Source organism: Mus caroli, unplaced genomic scaffold (genome assembly GCF_978045245.1).
Source record: "Mus caroli unplaced genomic scaffold, Mus_caroli_1 scaffold_11, whole genome shotgun sequence".
Lineage (NCBI taxonomy): Eukaryota > Metazoa > Chordata > Mammalia > Rodentia > Muridae > Mus > Mus caroli.
In genome coordinates this window covers 40,534,685-40,557,548 of record NW_028227266.1, presented here as the reverse complement: position 1 = coordinate 40,557,548, position 22,864 = coordinate 40,534,685, and the positions used below count along the sequence as shown (strand labels likewise).

At 49.3% G+C, this 22,864-nt stretch overlaps 1 protein-coding gene across 2 annotated transcripts in view; it reads left to right on the top strand.

Moving 5' to 3' along the window:
• The window catches only part of Grik4 (glutamate ionotropic receptor kainate type subunit 4), a 425,565-nt gene that overhangs the window by 270,235 nt on the left and 132,466 nt on the right, over positions 1 to 22,864 (top strand). The window contains exons 5-8 of one of the 2 annotated variants that reach the window (XM_085844546.1): positions 690 to 787; positions 4,716 to 4,881; positions 16,292 to 16,470; positions 20,916 to 20,969. In XM_085844546.1, the coding sequence (XP_085700672.1) occupies positions 690 to 787; positions 4,716 to 4,881; positions 16,292 to 16,470; positions 20,916 to 20,969 (497 nt within the window). Of the gene's footprint in view, positions 1 to 689; positions 788 to 4,715; positions 4,882 to 16,291; positions 16,471 to 20,915; positions 20,970 to 22,864 lie in introns of those variants that run through there. The other variant, XM_085844547.1, reaches the window with a different exon arrangement.

Sequence of the window (22,864 nt, the reverse complement as noted above, 5' to 3'; positions counted from 1 at the left end):
TTCCCCTTCCCCTTCTTCCCCTTCCCCTTCTTCCCCTTCCCCTTCCCCTTCCCCTTCCCCTTTCTCTCATTTTTCTTCCTTCCTTCCTTTCTTTTTTCTTCCTTTTTCCCTTTCTTCCCTCCTCCCTTCCTTTCGTTTTTTTTTCTGTTTCTTCTCTCTTTCTCATCTGCCTCCTCTGATTTCTGTCTGCTTTTCACCTCTCTGCTGGCATCTCTTAGCTACCTCGGTCACCTGATTGTCTTCTTTTCTTCCTCCTCAACTGTCTTTGTGTCTGAGGCATTAAGAGATTGAAGGCTGGCCACCACTCTGGTACCACCTAGACCTTGCACCTTTGCAGCAGCTGTGTCCCCTAACGCTCTGCAGACCAGATAGGGAGTGTGTGGGGCACCTTGGATTCTGTCCTTTGGTGATGGTGTGGACAATTTATACCCCCTGTTGGCTATGGCTATATGTTGTCATAACCTGGGTCATTTTCCCATTTAATATTGTTCATAAACACTAATAAAACTGTCGGAGAGCCTAGCAGACCGGGAAGAGGAGAGACTTTAGAAGGGGTGGAAAGGTGCCTGAATTGGGCATGGGCAGAAGGTGAGAGTGTTGGGTCTAAGGACTTACTTAGTTAGGGCAGAGCCTGAGCTGCATCATCTGATTGTTTTCTTCCCTAATCCTGTTTTTTGCCCTGGCTACAGTGTGTCAGATCCTCCCCAAGGGTGTGGTTGCTGTCCTGGGACCATCGTCCAGCCCAGCCTCCAGCTCCATCATCAGCAACATCTGTGGAGAGAAGGAGGTGAGTGTGGGGCTGCTTTGGGGATGGTACCTGTAGACTGGATCCTTGAATGCAGGAAGAGTCAAGCAGGCCAAGCTGTTAATGACATCATCAATGCAAATGTGAGGTAGAATGACTCCTGGGGGGCAGGGGGGGGGAAACATGTCCTTTTCCCAAGTGATGAGAAGATGGGGACACGTTTGACCACAGGATTTCCAAGCTAAGTAAGCTCAGTGTCTTGGGGCCCAGGACAGGGCAGTGCCTGTAGTGGCCTCTCTGTGATCTTTGCAGAGAGATGGAGGCTGGTGGTCTGGCATGAGGCAGAGGGAACAGAGGCCTGAGTTCTGCACTGTTGGTGTAGGCAGCGTATTGTCGGTCTGTTCCTTGGGATTCTGGGGAAGAATGCCTTGGGAGGAAGAAGCCACTGCTCCGTTTTATTGCGAGAATAAACTGTAAAAGCCTCTGCTTTCTAAGTGGATGGGGAAGAGATTTTATTTTGTTTCCCTCATTCACCGGCTCCTGCGTTTGCTTTTAAGTGAGATGTTGGTCTTCAGGTATGACCTCTGACTGGAGGCTCTCTGGGCCCAAAGTGTGGAGGCCATTTCCTCTGGTTCCAGTTCATGGGACAAAACATGATGGAAGACAGGTTTCCTAGCAACTTGCACTTTAGAGAGCCTGCTGATCCTAGGCATCACTGTGGGCCCGTTTAGAAGCTGCGGTCTTTCACCTACAAATATATGCCCAGAAAACAATAGGCAAGAGACAAGACTTTTCCACCTCCTTACCCCTATACCCCCGTACCCCCAGCCCCCACGTCCCCACATCCCCACACCAACCATACCCCCACCTCTCCCACCTGCCACCCCCCATCCCTGCCCCGCACCAGCCTCCCTATGTCCCAAAGCTTTTCTGGATCAGTATGTAGGAAGCAGATGGAGCCCAGGCTCTGGGAGGAACATGGGGAGGCAGCACCAATCTCCCACTTGTGCTAGAGACCCGAGTCTTGGCTTTTGAGCAGCATCTGATGCTGGAGAGCAGCCAGGTGCCCTTTCAGAGAAGGCCTAACATCCTCAGAGCAAACCACCCTTACCAAAGTCGGGGAATCACAGACAGGCTTCCACCTACCCAGCTTCCTGGGACTGAATCCTTGATACCCTGATCAGGGTTTGGGAATAGGCCCTGGTTCTCTAACCCCCTCTCAGAGCTATTATGTTTAAGCATTTTATGGCCTTTGCCACCCCTGTTCTGAGGCTGGAATTGCTTCTCACAGACCTTCAGAGTTGCCCTCCCCCCAACCCCAGCTCAGTTACTCCGGAAGGTGCTTCTTAGGCAAGCTCAGACCGCAAAGCCACTTTTGTCCTGCCACAGCATGTCAGAGGCTCAGCCAGGAGCTGACGTTTAATTTGGATCTCTCTCGCTGTGCTTCAGGTAACAGTCGAGTGTGTCACAGGTTGTTACTCCAGCCTTGGCTCTGATCTTCATCGGCTAGGTTGCCAGTCTTTGAGCTCCCACACTCTTTGGCTGATTCCTTTTGCTTTCTCTTCTCTCCCTTTCTCCACCTCACTCCCTTCACTGGCCCTTGCTCTCCTCCCTCAGCCCCTACTCCAGAAGAGCCCTGTCTCAGAGCTGAAGATCTTTCACATTGGCTTGCAAGACCGTCTACAGTGTGGCCTTTCAGGACAGAGGCCACGGGAGCCACTGATTTACAGCGTCCCCCACAGTCCAATCAGGAGGCACTGCCCAGACAGCAGCCAGGCGGTTGCCCCTCCCCTGTCTGGCCATGTTCTCTCCAGAGTGACCTTGCCTGCCACTCAGATTATGCATCTTGGTTAATATTTTATGAGGCCTGACTCTGAGGAAAAGCCATGGAGTCCTCACCGTGGGCTCTAGTCCTTTAAATGCCACTAATATTTCTGAGACCCCCATGGCTGGCTGCTTCCTGCCTCCTGCTCTCCCCTCAGCCCCACTGTGGTGACTTCCTGGGACGAATTTGCAATCATGAATCAATTGTGGATTGATTTTTCTCCAAGAGAGAGAACAAACCAGCAGGGTGAGGGCCTAGCTACCCTTGCCCAGGCCACAGAGCAGCTGGCTGCCTCTCCAGCAGCCTTCCAGAGGGCCCCTGCTAGTGATTGAACACTTGCATCCAGCCTGGAGTTACCGCCCCACTCTCTCCATTACACAGCTAAAAGGGCCTCTGGAAACTTCTACAATTAGAGAGGAGGGAAGGGAGGAAAGCAAGGCACTGACTGTGTGCGGGTTTGCTTTGCTGGGCTGCTTTGTTCTTTGCACAGAATCACATTCTCTCTTCCTGGACTGTCAGAAACACCTGAAGTCCGCTCTATTTTGATGAAGGTTAGCCAGGTTAAATGGTTTGCTCCTGGATCACACAGTAGAACCTAGACAAACAAAACAGTCTGTAGACTCCAAAAACTGAGTATCCTTCTCCTCCTTGAAGGGCCCCTCCTCAAATCCAGGGCTAGGAGCTATGAATTCATCAATGTCTCCAAGGGCTCCCCACCATGGGGGAGCTAAGGGGCAGAGCTCTTCTGGCCAGCTGCTGTTGCAGCTCAGTGAGCTGCCAGTCACACAGGGAGGAGTCAGGGCAGAGACTCCAAGATCTGGATCTGAATGAGCCGGGGCACCTGGCCCATCCCCAGCCTTGCCCTCCATCCAGCTCATTTGTCATCTCTCCTGCCTTCAAGGGGTGTGTGTGTGTGTGTGTGTGTGTTACTTTAGATCGGTTGTGTAGGATACAAAAGTGCAGGCAGGAGGAAAGGCCCCGGTGAAATGCACTGGGTCAGCTCTGATCTTGAGAGTCATCCTCCATCTTCAGGGTTTTGTCAATTCTGCACCATGCCATCCCTGCTGGGGAAAAAAATATGGCCGTGTTCTGTTCATGGTTCAGGGGCTAAGCCTCCTTGAATTCAGTAATTTTCTCTTTGGATTTTACTAGATCTTTGCTCTCTTCCCATCTCAGTTTCCAAAGAGCCCAGGTCTCTGGCAGACTTCTCTCTAAATTGTAAAAGGATAAGATGGTAGAATCCTATAGAGACCATCGTAGCAGCATCCCAGACCCCTGTAGCAGAGCCTTTGAGCAAAGACGGGCAACGGAAGCTTCGGTAATCGCATCTGACTAATCCATTCTAGACGCCAAGCGCCCCATCATCAGGAAATTCTTCCTGCTGTCCACTTTCAATCTCACTTGCTTTCGCATCAGTACAGACTCAACGCTCAGTGTCAGCTTTCCCAGCTCTGAGTACCAGAGATGAGAGCGTCTGAATAAAATCAAGGTGGATGGCAGCTTATTACGATTTAACTTTCCCATTACCTACCAAATAGCCTAAGCTGTCAATAAAGCCACCATTGGTGCCTCTTAATATCTCTTTCCCAGCAAAGAGAAGGAACGCGGCGCCTTCTAGAAACAAGGCTGGTAGATGTGGTGGGGACGCCAACACTGCTCTGATGAATCCAGGGCAGATGTTTGTCCCTTTGGCTCCATCCAGAGGCTCTGAATGCCCCTCCAGCACATTGCTGTCTGCTCCATACCCCCGGGACTTGCTCAGGAAACTTTCTGGGATCTACTATACACCAGCTATGTTGGGTTGCACTGAAAGCCTCCTCTCTAACCTATAGGGAACTGTGTGTCTCTTCTTGCTATCTCTGCTCCAATTTATTAACTACAGTCTTGTAAGGACTTCAAGAGTGATTGTACTCTTACACTACAGAGAATGTACTGAGGTCTCTAGCCAAAGGATGCTACCGTGTCGTTACTCCCATGGGCTTGGAGCCCAGGTCCTGAATGCTGCTTTCCCCTTGGTGTGTGTCAAAGGTGTTAAGCAAAAGAAGCCCTGCTCAGGCACAGCCTGGGTCACCCATCCTGTTTCCGATCTCTGCGTCATGGTGGATCTGGATTCTCCTTGCTGTCCTGTTTTGCTCTTCTTTCCAGGTCCCTCATTTCAAGGTGGCCCCAGAGGAATTTGTCAGGTTCCAACTCCAGAGATTCACCACCCTGAACCTTCACCCCAGCAACACCGACATCAGCGTGGCTGTGGCTGGGATCCTGAACTTCTTCAACTGCACCACCGCTTGCCTCATCTGTGCCAAAGCAGAATGTACGTATTCCTGGGCTCGCTCCATGTCCAGGCAGGTTGGTCTTGTTCATTTCTACTAGGCTGTGGGCACCCAGGCTTGCAGCAACCCAGGAATGGGGTATCCCTAGGATCCTAGTCTGTCTGACTACAAACAGGTACAATCAATTCTCTCTCTCTCTCTCTCTCTCTCTCTCTCTCTCTCTCTCTCTGTCTGTCTCTCTCTCTCTCTGTCTCTCTCCTCTCTTCTCCTCTCCTCTCCTCTCCTCTCCTCTCCTCTCCTCTCCTCTCCTCTCCTCTCCTCTCCTCTCCTCTCCTCTCCTCTCCTCTCCTCTCCTCTCCTCTCCTCTCCTCTCCTCTCCTCTCCTCTCCTCTCCTCTCCTCTCCTCTCCTCTCCTCTCTGTATGTGTAAAAGAGAAACAGTGCCCATAAGCACCCTTTGGCATGGAACTAGGTTGCAGGGAGGCTGGCCAACTGCCAAGTCTTTTTGTATCTGCAAACTCAATTCCCACATTTTCAGCCTCATTGTTAAGGAGATACAAAGAGAGAGGGAGAGAGAGGTGGGAATACAAAATTGAATGCATTTGTGCTTGATGAGCTGAGGAGTGTCTTCCCCCGGAGAGCAGGTTTTGCTGATGGAACAAGGTCCAAGGTCAATCCCTGATAAAGCATCTCCTTTTCTCTTTCTGCAAACACAGGCTTGGAAATGCATTTTCTGTGTTTCTCACACAATTGGAGACATAAACTTAGGGTTTATGAGATTTAGCTAATTTGAGTCAGCAAACATGTGTGTTCATGTAGTCCAGGTGGCATCTGTCTACCTGCTTATTGTCGGTTAGAGGCTGGCTGGTGTGTACTGGTGGCCAGTGCTTGAACCTCGCCTGCCACCTGCACAGGGGAGCGGAGCAAGTTGTTCTGACCCCACGGGTCTTCATGGGCTGTGCTCATTTATGGAGGTGTGCTCTCTTCTGCCAGGACCTGCCTTGGACTTGTCTGAGCTGCTCTGAGCAAGGCATCCCTCTATCCTTGAATCCAAGTAATATCTAAAATCAAAACCGCAGGACAGGTCAGATGCACACACTTCAGCAGACCTTCGCCCTTGACTGCCTCCACACGTGTGCTTTGTATTCATCCTCCAGCTTTCCTGACTGTTTACTCGGCAGAACCTGCTCCCTGTATGCTCTATTTGGACCTAATTATTACAACCAACCCGGGGTTTGGAAGGCACGGCAACCCCCACTTCCAAGCTGAGAATGTTGAGACTCTGAGGTCAAGTGACTCACCCTCAGTCTAAACCTTATGCAGCAGAACCAATCAGCTCTCCTCTAGACAGTCCAAGTTCCTTCAGAGCCCCAATTGGATACAAAGGAGAAGGGCCACTGCCTGCACTGTAAGCTGTCCCCTGACAAACTGTGCTGCGTGTCAGATGAGAGAGGAGATGCTCTGAGCCTAAGGATGCCAGGAAAGGTTTTCCAGGCTTCAGATGAGGAAAGAGAGACTGGCTCTGTCTGAGGAGGTGGTGACTCCATTAAGCATGGCTATTGATAGGAGATGAGAGGAGGTTGAAGAAGGAAATCCAAACCCATGAGTGGCACGTAAGGGAGTGAAGACTTGGTTCCTGCCTTCACTGAGGGACTGTGGAGACCTCTTCCCTGAGAAGAAGGGCCATTGTAATGCTAGGGTCACCGTTAAGGAGCAACTAGTTTGAGTAGATGAAAATGAGGCCAGGGTTGAGGACCTGAGTTAGACTTACGAGGAGCTGAAGACCCTGGAGAGACCATGCTGGTTGCTAAGGGTCCCAGCAAGCATGCACTGTGAGGGCTCACACATGGTCACGGGCAGGAACACACCAGCTCCTCTCACTGACAGTCAGCATGGGCACTGAAGCAATTAATACAGGAAAGTGACTTTGTAGGGAATGGGGTGTGTTAGTGTTCTCAGGCCGGGGGCTCACCGAAGGGCTTCAGCAAGGGCTGAGCGAACAGAAATCAACTCCCTTCAGTACAATAGAGGAAGGAGAACTCCAGAGAGACCCTTGTCTAGGGTCCCATAGCTAATAAGTGGTAGGCTTAAATCCAGGTTCCCTGGCAAGTAGTTCAATGTGTTACCAGCATTTCCTTTGCATTTGTCAAGCTGGGTTCCCCTGGATCTAAGCTGACCTATGCAAGTCACTTTTCACTATTTAAATTTAAAATCTGAATTACATAAAATGAAATTTTCAGAGCTGTGTGAGATGGTGCTCCTCTGTAACCTTAGCCCTTGGGAGGCTGAGACAGGAGGATTGCTATAGATGGAAGCCTTCACAGGCCTCAGAGCAAGATTCTGTTTTGTTTTGTTTTTTAAACGTACAATAAGATAAATTTACACTAAAAATTCAAATCCCTCAGTCTCACTATCCTCACTTCATGTGTTCAGCAGACACTTGTAGCCACTGGCCACCAACTAGCAAGCGCTGAGACAGAACAGCGTAGCAGTGCAGATAGCTCTCTTGGACAGCATTGCTTTGATGTGAGTGATTATGGGCAAGGAGTTCTGTGGTTTCAAAAAGACAGAGATAGGTGAATAGAGGATAAACCCCCTCATGGCAACTCACACTTCCACTTGGCATGGACATTCTAGATGCCCGTGCCTCTCCAAGAAGACTCCCACAAGCCTCGCAGAGATCTGGTAGTCCAAAGGATGCTAACATTTGATAGGATGTGGTTGGGAGATGCTGTATTTCTACCCAGCATCAATGGGTGGTGTCCCAGAATCAAGCCCTCTTCCCATTCTGGGAATTGATTGTGACAAGGCCACTCTAACCAGACTTACATAGTAGGGGTTGTTAAGAGATAGAGAGGAAGGCTGTGTGGAATATCTGGAGGCAAAAGCTGTCTCAAAGTCTACCTCAGAGCTAGTTAACAAGAGCTCCCCCATCCTTCAGGAAATTCTTCCTTGTGTCTAAGCCACGGTCATCTTGCATATAATCTGAGCCTCTTTCTCTCCTTTAGCTCTTATGGGACTTGGGGAGGTCTATGGCTCAGGTGTATGTGAAACATTGACTCTACACTCAGTACTTTGATGGGTACTGCAGCCTCCCAGCTTTCCATCCTCTCCTCAGGCATGCTGGAGTGCAGAAAACAGCATTGGGTATGTTTTGTTTTGATGTGTTTTGTTTTGTTTTGTTTTAAGGGACATAAAGTACTTATCATGGCAAAGCCAGGACTCTTCTTCGGGTCCTCCTAGCTCACTCTGGGGCTTACTGCTCAGTGTCTCATCTTTCCTCTCCCCAGATCTGTATACACCACCCTGGGGCAGCAGCTTGAACATGGGGTCTGCCTGGTAGGAATAGAGACTTTTGGAGCAGAGGTCCCTAACCGTCCTGGAAAAGAGGGTGGCTGAATACACTCCAGGGTCTGGAAAACCCGAGGATGCCTGGACAGACACAGGCTCGGGGCCTCTTTGGCCATAGCATAATGTGCTTAGAGAATTCATTAGGCTGCTTCGACTTCTGTCCCTACCCACCAGGCCAGGGGAGGGAAGGTGGGGCAGGCAGGAGAAGTTCAAGGGCAGAAAAGATTAAAAATCTAATCAAAGGCTGAGGAAATGAGGGGCTGCAGGGAAATGTGGCTCAGGGCTCTGGATGAGCCCTTCTTCCATCTTCCTTATTAATGCCGGGCCAAGAGACATCGAGGGTGGAATTAGGAAGGGGAATCTAATTCTATTTCTCCACCTCAGAATCGCGTAACAGGGATCATTCCACAGGGAGCCGACCATGTGTGCTCCTGTTTCCCAGAAGGAGTTTTTATTTTAATAAGCAGGTTTGGGACCAAGCAGAGATACACGGTGAATTACGTTACTTTTCTTTAATGAGGAAAAAAAAAGTCAGAAAGTCTCTAAGTTTTATTTCTAAAAAAAGGTTGAGGAGATGCTGTGAGTGGCCCTGCCAAGGCTTTCCTAGTTATCCCTACAGAACCCAAAGGAGCCGGCTGTGTGAGGGCTTCCAAAGAAGAGTTGTGGGTCCCACGATGGCTATGGAAGCACACGTGTCATGATCACAGGAGGAAGTGTCCCCTAAGAGAGAGGCAGGGTGGTGGTGTGAAAGAGAGCCATCCTGGGGCTGAAGGAATGGCTGTTAGTGAAGTGCTTGCAGTGCAACCATGGGGACTCAAGTCTAGATTCTCATAGAAACCACCTAAAACCTAGTCGGTGATAAACAGTTGCACTCTCAATGCTGGAGGAGCAGAAGCAGGAGGCTCCTGGCCAACCAGTCTAGCCAAATCGTGGAGCTCCAGTTTCAGAGAGGCCCTGTCCCAAAAAATAAGGACAGTGATTGGGGGGGGGCATCTAAAATCAACCTCTGGCCTCACCTTGAAAGCATATGCACATACACACACACACATACACACACACACACACACACACACACACACACACACACACACACACACACTGGACGGGGAGAAGAAGAGAGAGAACACCTCACTGCTGTAACCCAGAGGAGCTGTTTGATACTCAGCAGATACTCTGCCTTCCTGAGCCATTCTTTCCTGTTGCTGAAGACGATAAAGCCCATTGAGGTGATAGGGGTGGGAAGGTCCCCGAATCCAGAGGATGATGCGAATTTGATTACTGTTGTCATCCCTACAACTGGCTGACAAGATGGGAGCTGAGCAGGGGACATTATATCTTGCTACCCAGCATGCTTTCAATGAATATTGGGGCAGTAGTGGGCCTTCTCCATGAGTCACTGTGAGAAGCCTTTTGCTTATAATGTTACAGACTTAACCATGCACCTACAGGCTGATCTTGGGAGGGGACAGTGACCCCCACGACCCAGTGACATTTGTTGTGTACTGAGCACTGTGCTGAGAGTGCTTATTTTATCTTAACCTTAAATTCTCAAGTCCCAGGTTTGATCCTTGACGTTACCCAGAACATTTAGATAGGACAGTCCAAACCGGAGAGCTGAAGATGACCAGTCATGACGGGTTCTGTTATCAGTATTATTATCTGCAGGAAGAAAGGAGAGGTGACATCCAATTTCAAGGTCACATGGTTCCCATGTCCCTTGGCTTTGTTTACTCCTCTGATCCATATAGGAGAGACAGGAGGGAAGACTACCTACATATGGAGAACATAGAGACCCCCTCCCCCATGTGAGCGATGCAGTTGGAGGCCAGGTCCACACCTGCTCAGACCTCTGTCTCTGTGGACTTCTTCCCTTCCACCTCAGCTCCACAGCCTTCTCTACCCTCCTTGTTCCTGGTGCCAGCCTCAGGTGTGAGATGGGACAAGATGGAAGCATGTGAAAGGCATCCTTCCTACTTGAGTCTGAAACGTGCTCCTCACCATGCAGTGGCCAGTCTCTCTGCACTCTCACCTTCTCTGGTCAGACTCAGTTTCTCCAGCCAGGTACGGTGGCACTCAGGAGACTGGAGGAGAAGGATGTTGAATTGGAGGCCATCCTGGGTTATATAAGTAAAAGTCTTAGTCTCCAATTGACCCTCTCCTTGCAAAAAGAAAAAAAAAAAGATAATTAGTGCCACAGACATTTGACAGCCATGCAACCTGGGTTTGACACTTGGCAAGGGAAGAAAAATGAGCACTTGGCAGGGTCAAGGGCACCAGGCACCACGTCACACTCATTTATCGTATTACATCTTCCCCAAGGTTTCCCCCAAGGTCAGGCCATCAGCATTATCTGACTCTCCCAGGATTCACAGTACTTCCCTCCCTGGAGAGAGAGCACTTTCTATAGTCAAGTGTGTACTGAGGGAGTCAGCTAGTGGAGGGACAGAGAAGGGAGGCTGAGAGAGGACCAGCCTGACCAGATACTGTTTTGTATTTTCCTCTTTGAGATGGGTTACATGTGTCACAGGATGGCCCCAGACCCACTATGTAGCCAAAGATAACCTTGAACTTTCTGATCCTCCTGTCTCTAACAACTGATTGCTGGGATCGTGGTGTGAGATCTCTTGCTCAGTTGCTGGAAGTTGAAGCCAGGGATTCCTGCATGCTGGGCAAACACTCACAGCTGAGCTACTCCCCAGCAGCCTGATGTAGATATCTTCTGCAGTGTGTGTGTGTTGTACTTATTATTTGTTTTATATATATGGGGATTTTGCTTACATGTATTTCTTGCGGGTGTGTGTGTGTGTGTGTGTGTGTGTGTGTGTGTGTGTGTGAGAGAGAGAGAGAGAGAGAGAGAGAGAGAGAACTTATAGGAGGTGGTTCTTTCCTTCTACCATGTAGGTCCCAGGGATCAAACTCAGGACACCACTGGGCAGCAAGCACCCGTTCCTGCTGAACCATTTTGATAGACCGTCACTTTTTTTTTTCTTTTGAGATTGACATTCTCACTGTTCTTGAAGCTTCTTGAATCTTCTAAACTGGCTTACCATGGAGATGCCAAAACTCTCGTGTCTCTCTGGGTCTGCTCTCCGCCGAGCACAGATTCACGAGCCTTGCCACTACACGTGGCTTTTCAGAGTGTTGAGGATCCAAACTCGGGCCTCTATGCCGTACAGTAGACACTCGAACCCTGAGCCTTCTGCGTAGGCCCCGTGTTTAGATTTTTATGTTGAATCATTGTGTCCCCTGCAGAGACATTACTCAAGCATCTCTGCCTGTCCTGTGTCTATAACTAACTCTAGATCCACTTTCACAGCCTTGATGTCCTCCCTCAGCCCTGGAGCCCCTGCCTTCTACTTCTGGAAACCAGCCTGTGCCCTTCCTCCTAGAGCAGCTGCCTATTGGGCTCCACATTGATCCACTTTGGTCCTGATGGAAACTAATGGCTTCCCCAGGCTCCTCAGCCCAGCCTTGCCAGGCAGGCTGCCACTGGGCCAGCATTCCGTCCCCATCCTATGAGGGAGAAAGACTGGGGTGGGGATGGTGGAAACCTGAAGGGAAAGCAGAGTTTAACCCTTGTGATGGCGGCTGTGCCCAGTAAATCCTTTAGTTATAGTAAAGAGGTGAGAGTGACACGGGCCCAGCAGCACCAGGTAGGGCATGCTTTCTCTTCTGTGAGTCTCCCACGGCCTGGAAACAAAAGCACCAACTTCCAGTTACCACCAAGCACGATTGCCTGAGCTGGAATCCCGGGATCCACATGGTAGAAAAAGCACGGCTCCACAACTCTAGCCTCAACGTGAGCATGTGCACATGTGATGTGTGGGAACTCTCTCTCTCTCTCTCTCGCTCTCTCTCTCTCTCTCTCTCTCTCTCTCTCTCTCTCTCTCTCTCTCCAACACAAATACAAAGTTAATGTTAAAAGGTTTGGTTTTGGGGGGGTTGTTTTGGGATTTTTTTGTTTTGGGGTGTTTTTTTTGTTTGTTTTTGGATTTTTTTGTTTTGGGGTGTTTTTGTTTGCTTTTGGATTTTTTTTTGTTTTGGGGTGTTTTTGTATCCTGCTTTAGACTTGCAGAATCTGAGGCGCCCTGAGCTGGAGATATATGGTTTTTCTCTCTTTCTACTTCCTGCCCATAGTTTAATTCCCTAGAGAAAAGTCCCTAAGAGTGTCTTCCTGATGATGGGTTTCTGCACGCCACACAGGCAGCCCATTGCATCTGTAGACAGTGAAACCAAGACGCTTCTCCAGTGTGAGCAAGCCTCTCTCCCTGTGACATCTAAGCCCTCACAGTCCTGAGGCCTCCCTGACCAAGTCCATCTTCCCTCAGACCACACCCCTTCCATTAAGCTGCCTGCTGTGGTGACAGTGTGACAGGTCTCCCCAGGCACTGCTGTCCCCTGGCCCCAGAGTTCCTTCCTCCAGTTTCTAACTCAGTCTGGTCCAACAAGTGCCGTGTACCAGCCTTTCCTGGGGATGTGCAGAGGTCTCTGAAAGGATTCCCTGCCTTTCCTGAGGGGAATCACTCAGGTATATAGTCTTGTATTCGGGTAGTTCCAACTTACAGTGATCTAACTTACATTTTCCTGCCTTTACCATTGGTGGAAGCAATGTGCCGTCAGTGGAAAATGTTCTTAAGGGGCTTGCGAGATGGCTCAGTAGCTAAAGTGTGTCATACAAGCATGAAGACTCAAGTTTGGGTTTTCCAGTGCCTACATCAAAACCTAGGAGCAGTGGCATGTGCTTTATAATCTTGGCACTAAGGAGATAGGAACAGGAGAACCGCTGGGCTTGTTGGGCATCAGCCTAGCTGAATTGGCGAGACTCTGGTTAGGGGAGAGGCTCTTCCTCAAAACATAAAGCAGAAAGTGATGGTAGGAGACCCCTCACATTGAAGCCCCTCCCACCACCACCTCCTCCACCCCACACATTCATACCATTCTCGAAGTTTTTGATTTGGATTCCTTCCCTGGTACTAGACCTCACACTTTTGGGGGATGCTGGGCAGTGATAGTAAGTCATGTGATCACAAGAGGGAACCCCACACACACACACACACTAGAGTGTACAGTGTGTGGTGTTGCTAAGCCACAGTGTTCTACAGCAGCAGTGAGTGTGTGCAGTGTGTTTTCAGATTAGGAGAGCTCCAGCTGACAATAGCCTTATCAGGATTGAAAATTCAGGGCACTATTTTTGCTGGTAAATATTTTATGTGATTTATCAGCAGGGGCTGTGATTTAGGTGCTGGGTGATTGCGCCTGTGTTGGTGGGGGAGATGGGTAAAGACTTGAGAAGGGAGGGACGTCTTCAGGAGGAGAAGCAAGTGCAACAAAGACACAAACAAGCTGTGCAGAGGCCCTTCTGGGTGACTGACACCTCGGTGCTGCGTGACTATCTCATAACCTTGCTCCCGATCGATCTCCCAGATGGGGGGCACAGTAGGCTGGGGACATTGTCCCACTAGCTCCCTTGCTGTGTTTGAGCCTCAATATTGGCCACTCCAGGTAGGGGAAGGGATAGCTTCCTGATGGGGGATGGGTGCACTCACCTTTAAGGGCACTCACTGCCTTTGTCTCCAGCCCTCCCTCTTTGCACGCAGAATATGGGGAGAAGCAGAGGAGTGCTCTGTCAAGGGTAGCAGAGCAGCCCAGGTCAGTGGCCAAAGATTGATTGGAGCAGAGTCTCTGGTGTGTCACTGGCTTGGCTTGGGGAGCTCTTTCCTCAAGATCCCAGGGCCCTTGCTAGGATGAAAGGGATGATGGGTCCCTGGGCTGCCTTTGTCAGGTGTCACCATTCTGCGCACCATCCTGCTGTATTCCCCCAGGATTCCTGGTCTCGCTCTACCGAATGACTTTGTCCATCTCATACGTTTTGGGTTGGGGGACGATTAGCCTCTTTCTAGCCAGCCTCCAAAGATTCTCATTGCTACAGACCAGGCCTGTGGGGTTCACAAGACTTCCCACATTTTGCTCTTTCTGGCCTCAGTGATCACTCAATGCCAAGGGAACTGATGGAGACCCTGGAGTGCCATGTCTGTGCCCTGACCTCCTGGTGAGAACAGTGCCTTTTGGGGCAGAAGCTTGGGTCTGTGTCTGGTGGAGGCTAGCCTCTGATATCATCTCATTGGATGGCGCAGTATGCTCATTCTCCATCTTGCAGCTAGGACAAAAAGGGGCTGTTCCCCCAGGAGTCTAAATCCACTCAGGTCATTAAACAAAGCGGGAGTATGATTTAACTTTACTCTCCACCTATGCTAAACGCTGAGGGCAGGATCCATTGTGTCTGCCTGCTGTCTGTATACATAAAGCCCCCAGGTACACACCTCCTTCAATGAAGCCACACCTCCCAATCCTTCCTAAGCTGTTTCACCAACAAGGGACCAAGCTTATGAGCCTGTATGGGCCATTCTCATTCAAACCACCACATATCACATAGCTCCTGTTTATGAAGCAAGTTATTCTAGCCCAAATCTCTCACCAGGTAGCTTCCAGCTCCCTGGAAGACCTTCTCAAGACTTAGAGTGAAGTAGTGGTGGGGGGCAGGACACAGACACAGGAAGAGTCACACCTTCCCAGCTTTCTCCTCCATCAGGCAGGACCTCAAGCTCCCACTCAGGTTCCTTGTATTGGCTTCCCTCACTTACGTGTCCAGATGCACGTGCCCATGTCGCAGGGGAGCCGTGTAGGTAGGGACCTGCTGCTTCCTGCTTTGTTCTAAGAGGCAACGTGGTCTCCTGGATAAAGGATCTGGTGGAGGTCAGAAAGTGGGTTTTCTAGTCTCAGCTGTGTCCCTCGCATGTGTGACTACACAAGTCACCATATTCTTTATGGCAGAAGGACTGGGTGGATGGTCCTCAGTGCCACCTATCAACGATGCCAACTGTCTTTAGAGGGTACAAGAGAGAGTCTTTATAGGCTGCATCGATGGCACCTCTGAATAGAATAGTGTGTCGGTCAGCACTGAAGCTGGCACAGAAACATACAGTGGCAGAAAAATCAGCCTTCTTTTACTGCCCACAGCACGAGGTGCCTTCCTTACCTCCCTGCCTCCCATTCTTCTTGGAGCTTGGGAATTCTAATACTGTACAGTATTGTTATGAAGACTTACATAAGATAAGCCATGTTAAAAATTTAGTACATTAGCCAGAGCATAATAAGGTTTGATAAACGTTTCTCCTGTCGCTGCTCTGAGAGCAAATGCCTGCAGGTATCTTTCTACCAGACTCCAGACTACTGGCTCCGGGGAGATGGCTCTCCCGCCACACGTCTGCCCTCCTCCTGGCTTGCCTTGGCAGGAACAGGCAGAATGAAACCACTTTAGTCTCAGCAATGTTGTTCTGGATCGTTTCTTCACACCAAGACCCCTGACATCTACTAGCTGGGGGTGGAGGGGAGAATCCTTAGCCCAGGGTCCCCTTTCCCTGTTTGGTTCTGAGCCTAGGCTTGCTGCTGTTCAAAGCCTTTTCTTTTATGATCATGATAATGCCTTGTCTTAGAGCAGCCACAGGGCTCTGAAGAATTCAAAAGGTTTTGCTAAGACTCTTTCCTGGGCCTCAGGATCTTGAGGGAACTGCTTTGCCACCACCAAAATGGAAACAAAGGCTTTTCTTGATGGAGCTTGATGGAACACTTCTGGGTTCTCCTGAGCACTGGGAGAGCTTGACAGTGCAGCATTTAATGGATGCACAGCCCCGGGAGCTGTCCGCTGTTAGGATTCATTCTTCTTGGAGGAGCTGACTAGACAACCGGCTACATGAGAAGGTTCTGGAAGTGGGGAAAGAAATTCAGGCCTGCTGCTCTCTGAATCCAGCTCTCAGCTACTGGGCACAGTGCTTCAGAGAAGGGGGCAGGGACCCTCCCTGAAGAGGCCTCAGGTTCTGCTGTAAAGGTAGAGGACTGCTGGGAGCTGATGGGAGCTTCTAGGGGCTCCTTACAGTTAGATAACATAACTGAAGCTCAAGAGGCAAAGAAACCTGCTTATGGTTTAAAGCTCATAGCATTGGCTCTGAGCTGCACTGCTTCACCATATGGCCCACTTTTTGGTGAGTGTCTGTGGAGACCGCTCTGCAGACCCTCAGGGGCTTCCTCCTCTTTCCCATCCCAGGCCTTTTAAACCTGGAGAAGCTGCTCCGACAGTTCCTTATCTCCAAGGACACACTCTCGGTCCGGATGTTGGATGACACACGGGACCCCACTCCACTCCTCAAGGAGATCCGGGATGACAAGACAGCCACTATCATCATCCACGCCAACGCCTCCATGTCGCACACCATCCTCCTGAAGGTGGGAGCCTGGCTGGGGTGGGTGCGAGGAGGATGGTTCACTCTCCTTACGTCAGCTTTCCTGACTCGAGCTGTGGTCATCCCTTGGTCCTGGGATGGATCTAACTCTGTTTCCGTGGACAACAGCTCCTCCAAAGAGAAGGCAGGATGAGGTTGTCACTCGGAAACACTTAGCACCTGGTGGAGCTGAGACACCAGTTGGACTAGAGTGAGACCTGAGAGGCTGCAGTGGGCGCCACTTGTCAGGCAGTGTACCTAGAGCACCGCTCACGTGTGGTGCCGAGGGTCAGCCCATCCTCGTGATAATGTTTCAACAGCCCTGACAGTGTTTCAACAGTTTGCAAAGTGCCTCCCTGTCATTCCACAGCACAGCCCTCTCCGAGGTGACATGAGGTGCGTCTGTTGTTGTCTTCGTCATGTAGGTGAAGAGGATAACTCTGGGAGGTTATCTGCTGTCAGAGGCCAGGGCAGCAGGGCTCAGCATAGCTAGTGGGAGCATCACTGCCAGGGTAGGCACTTTCTATTGGGCTCATGATGCTCTAGATGTCTGAGCAGACATAGGTACTTGGCCGTGGAGCTTTTTTCTCTTGGTCCTGGAGAGAGAGAAGTCAGGTAGTTAGGGTCACATGGACAGCTGGCAGCAGCTGGCCAGCTGAGGTGCCACCTGGCTCCAGTCCCTGGGCTAAGCATGTGCTTCAGGAAGCAAGCCTTGCTCTAGGGTCTTCCTGGGCTCCTCAGCAGGCCTCATAACTGCTCAGGCACAGTGACCTCTCTTAATGCTGTTTAAATTGCACTGCCAGCTTCCACTGGGTAGCCAGGCTTCTTGTTAACCTTTGCTTGGCTGTGCAAAGCCCCCCAAATACGCCATATCTGTCTCTCTCCCTCTCCTTTCTGCCTTTCTCCTCCCTCCCCTGCCCAGGTCTTTTTTTCCTTTTTAATCTAAGAGTTAATAAGAGATTTGAATGAGTTCTCTCAGTACCCAGGGCTGTCCCTTCAGCCTGTTGCTATAGTAATTTTCCACAGCACCGAAACCACATTTGTCTATGAGCACTCGACTTATGAAAGAGCACTCAGACACACACACACACACACACACACACACACGCACACACATATACACACGGATCCATATACAGAGAAAAACATAGAGACATACACACACCGACACACCCAGAGTCATAAACACACACAGAGATACACACACACACACACATACATACACACGGATCCATATACAGAGAAAAACATAGAGACATACACACACCGACACACCCAGAGTCATAAACACACACAGAGATACACACACACACACATATACACATACATACACACGGATCCATATACAGAGAAAAACATAGAGACATACACACACCGACACACCCAGAGTCATAAACACACACAGAGATACACACACACACATACACACACACACACACACACACACACACACATACACATACATACACACGGATCCATATACAGAGAAAAACATAGAGACATACACACACCGACACACCCAGAGTCATAAACACACACAGAGATACACACACACACACAGATGCACATACAGAGACAAACATAAATACACACAGTCCTGAACATATTCAGACACACAGACAAACCTACAGACATAGAGACACACTTATATGCACACAAAGATGCACACACACACACACACACTCCTCTTTTTGCTCTTTTCCTTCTCACATCAGGAGATATCATTCATGATGTCATTAAGAATGAAAAGGCCCCTGTAGGCTTCAGGGGACAGCAGGCTGAGGGTCATCTTTATGGGTAAGAGCCTCAGCTTGGTAATCAGAAGTCCTTCCAGCGTGCCTGTGGAGAGCAGAGGCTGGAGAAGGAGCGGCTGTTTCCAAGAGTGCTCCACAATTCCTGCCATAGCAAACTGATGTTCCCCTAAACCCCTCATTATACCCTCACCCTGTTAACCTTCGGAGTTTATTGCTGAGATTTTAAAAATCACCCAAAAAACGCACAAAGAAGAAAATAAATGTCACTCACAACCCTCGCAGCCTTAACCTTTCCTAAAATTTTGATGTCTATTCTTCCTGCTTCAGACGCCCCCCCCCAATCATCCCCACGCTGTTTAAAACCTTCTGTAATCAGCCATTCTTTTTGCTCAACTATGTATCACACATTTTCCATGTCATTAAATATTTCTCTACAGATATTTTAGTGGCTGTATCGTTTCCTATCATGCTCGTGTCCCATAATTTATTTAGCATCCCTTCATCCTTGTAGAAACAGGTTGTTTCCAATCTTTTGCTATGATAAATAATGTTAGGGCACACATCTTCATGCATAAATCTTTCTGCACGTGCGTTCATGCATATTTCTTTAGCATATGCTCTCGAAGTGGAATACCAAGTTCAAGCGCTACATGCCCTGAAGGAATTTGGGATGACTTGCCACTCAAACCCTTTACATGCTCAGAAGTGACAGACAGTGCACCTTTGCCAGTATTTGGGATGTTCTTTTAAGCATAGCTTGTGTTTTCCCGTCTCTTAGGGATTTTATGCAGAGGAGGAGGACCTGGGATGGATGGATGGATTTACTTAGTGCATCATGCTTTTGAAGGCAACTGTCTATAGTGATCCTTGTTAACCAACAGCTGCTCTGGGTGTCTGTGGTCACCCTTTCTAGCCTCCCCTCCCTTTTTACTTACACTCTTGCATCTTTACAGCTGAAATGATCAATGAACAGCGAGGCCTTTGGGGAAGCTTCCCTTGCTTCCCACCTGACATCCTGGTAGCCACAGGCAGACAGTATTTCCAGCAAGCCTGGCCTCTCTCCTCAGGCTTCCACGAGGCTCCACGTTTGTCTCCTGGGGCTCACGAGCTTTCTAGGCTCTGGTATGCACTTGGGAGCCATGCTCCAGTTGGCAGCTCTTGGCAGCTTCTTGCTTTGAGGAGGCTTTGCACAGTAATCCCCTACTTTATTGAGTGGCTGTTTCAGCAACGAACTCCATATTTACCCAGAATTCATGTCTTAAAAAGCGAGGATCTCTTGTCTTTTATCTCTTGGAAAGCAGGTTTTCCAAAATGGATTTTAACTACTGACTGTGCCCCTTAGCCTGCTCCTGGCTGGATGCCTGTCAGCAGTAGTCATGTGAACACTAGGCAGTGTTCAAGGCAGTGGTACTCACTTAGGAAAGATGTGAGTGGGTACGGTAAGGTGTGAGTGGAGAGAGGCATCTGCCTTATCATTGTCTTGAGAAAATGGATAGGAAGTGTTAAAGAGAGGACCCGATGAAAACTTCATACTCTGCTGCAGCCCCATACTATCTTGATCTTGTCACCAAGCCCTTCAGGCACCCGTTGGGACTGCGGTGATGTCATTGTACCCTGAACCTCAAGCAGCTGTGAAGATGCAAAGTTAAGAATGCTCTCAAAGTTATTTGAGTTCTTGGGAGAGAAAGAGGAAAATGCAATTACCCTGGTCTTGTTTCTCCCTTCCTCCTTCACAATAGTTATGACAAGAGCCATCTCCCAGTGGCCCGGGGCTGCAGGATATATATGAAAATCTAAGGGACTGTCAGGAGGGATGAGGGCCCTAGAGAGAGCCAGGCTCATTACTTACATGATCTCCTTGTCAATTCCTATAGCACCTGTCACACTCAAAGCCAGGCACACTGACAGGGAAGGTTGGTCAGGGGTGTTTGTGATGGGTACAGAGATCAGACAGAAGGGAGGCTGTACCAAAGCCACAGTTCTCAGCTGCAGGATGGCACCACACCACTGCACAGCGATCAAGGGTGAAGCATGTCACGGGCAATTGTTCCTTAGCAGGAGCAAAAGAATCAGGCTTGCAAATGACTCACTTAGTCTGCAGGTACAGCCTGCTCAGGTCTCATGTACATTCTGACAGACACAGGGTTCATTTGGGTCTGCTCCATGTCCTTCATCTCAGTCCCTAAGAGTGCTGTGTGTGCACTTTCATCAAGCTTGTGGTCCTTGGTGGGGTAGTGTGGTTTGGCTACAGTGCTTGTCCCCCTTTGGTTAACCCATTGGAAGGCTTTAAACTACCGAGCACAAAACCTAATAGTGGATGAACCCTAGCCAGTGTTATTGTTAGGACTCATGAAGGTTATTCTAGTATGTTTTCTTACTTGCTTCATTTCCCTTAAATCCACTCTGTTTTCTGTAATGCTCAGTCCCATTTGTGGGAGTGTGCTATACATAAGAACACCAGGTGTGTGCATGTCACCCAGGGGGAGGGGGAGGGTAGATAGAACATCCTCTAGAGGATAACGTTTCTGTCTTGCATTCTCTAGCTTCCAGGGCCACTTGAGAACCAGATGAGATGTTCCTCTCTGCCTTGTGCTGAGGGTTAGTGGACCAGATATGTGGTAGAGGCGGTGCCTCCCACTGCTCCTGCGCTTCCAGTGACCATCTCTTCTCTAATCTCCTTCTCTTTGCATTGCAGGCAGCTGAACTGGGGATGGTGTCAGCCTATTACACATACATCTTCACCAATCTGGTAAGACATTTCCACAGTCCTCCTCTTTAGCATACTGTTGTCAGTGGCCAGGGCTTGTGGGTCCTGATGGAATGATATCTGGAAGATGGTTTGTGGGGAAAGGGAGGCAAAAAGAGCAGAAGCCGACATAGTGTGTAAGCATCGTGAAGACACAGGATCCAGAAGCCTGTGGGATGCTCATGCTGACACTAAAGCCCTGTGAGGGTGGGCATTTGGAGGCTCTGATGCCTGCCTCCTCCAACTGTCACTGGTCTTATAGCAATGATTCCTCATGGCAGATGGGTGATGGGTGAGCCTCTTCAGTAGGTACAATTTCTGGTCTGCAGTAGAGTGGCATCCTTTCCCACCCCCCACCCCCAGTCACGATGATAACTCAAAAGGGGGAAAACTAGGGCATGTGAAGTATGCATATCTGCTGGCGTTGTAACCGCATGTGTCTCCGCAGGTCATCTTAGCTAGACCCCTTATTTTACGAATGAGAAAACTAGAACTTTACTGAATTAGGCTTAAGCATTAGGTTTGCCAAAATACCAGCCACGTGCCCTTCAAGAAAGCATTGAGATGTGTGTGGTGTGCTTATTCATCAGATATGGACATGAACAGCTACATCACTGGGCTGTGGCTAAATTACAGGACTTAACACATATGGAAGCATTTTGAAATTGTAAAGCATTAAGAAATGTGAAGATGCTGGCCAGTGGTGGCACAGGCCTTTAATCCCAACTCAAGAGTAGTTAGAAACTAAGAAAACAAGCATTAAAATAAATAACTGGAGTGGAGTCATGGCTCGGTGGTTAAGACTGAGTGGTTTAGTGGTTTTGCAAGGACCCAAGTTTGGCTCCCCGCACCCAATGGGTGGTTCACAACAGCTACCTCTAACTCCATCTCCAAGGGATCTGATGCCCCCTTTCGGGCTCCACAGGCATCTGTACTTACACGCCCACACTAACACACAGAGACATGTGATAAAAATCTGATCCTTTAAAATGTGTAACTCTAACTTAGGAATCATGACAAGAAACCTAAGAAGTCACAAAGGTAGCTACATATTTTTGTTTGCCAATCTTGGGGCCCACAAGGCTTTCCTAGGGCCACTGCTCTAGAGTTCCACCTGCCACGCCCCTTCCTACCACTGCTAAACCTTAGCAGTCACTAAGCTGTGTCCCACCTCTCTCATTTTAGAGTTTGAGGAAAATGATACTGTGGGTGACCTTCTGAGGTGGCATGTTCACATGGTAGAGGGCCCTGGGGACCCATCCAGGCTTTTGCATCTTTACTGCTGTTTAGGCTTCATGGTTTAGTTGTCCCTCAATTCACTCACAGGCTGGACGATGTTTTGGATTTCTTCTGAATGCTACTATAGATCAGCATTTAGAGAAGTTTATTTTATTTTATCAATTACTTGACTGGGGGTAGTCATTACTTTTCTCACTGCTCTCACCAAATACCTGACAAGAAGCAACCTAAGGGAGGAAGGGTTTATTTCAGCTCGCAGTATGAGGAGACAGTTCACCATGTTGGTGAAGGCATGTCTGGGAGTCAGGCTGGAAGCTTGGAGTTTGCAACATACCCCACCCATTTTTCCACTCTACGGGCAGAGTGAGATCATGCTGGAACTGGGGCCAGGCTGTACTCTGTAAGGCCCAGCCCTCAGCAAGCCACTTCATCCAGCTAGACACCCCACCTTCCAAGGACTGCACACTTCCCCAAACAGTACTGGCTGGGAACCAAGCATTCAAACACAAGAGCCTGTGATGGGTTTCTTACATCCAAATAATGGCACTGGACAGCTCCTTCATCCTGATGTGCTCTCAGGTGTGTTCCTGAGTATTTTTGGTATACTGAGTGTCTTAGTTAGGATTCCCATTGCTACGAAGAGACACCATGACCAAGGC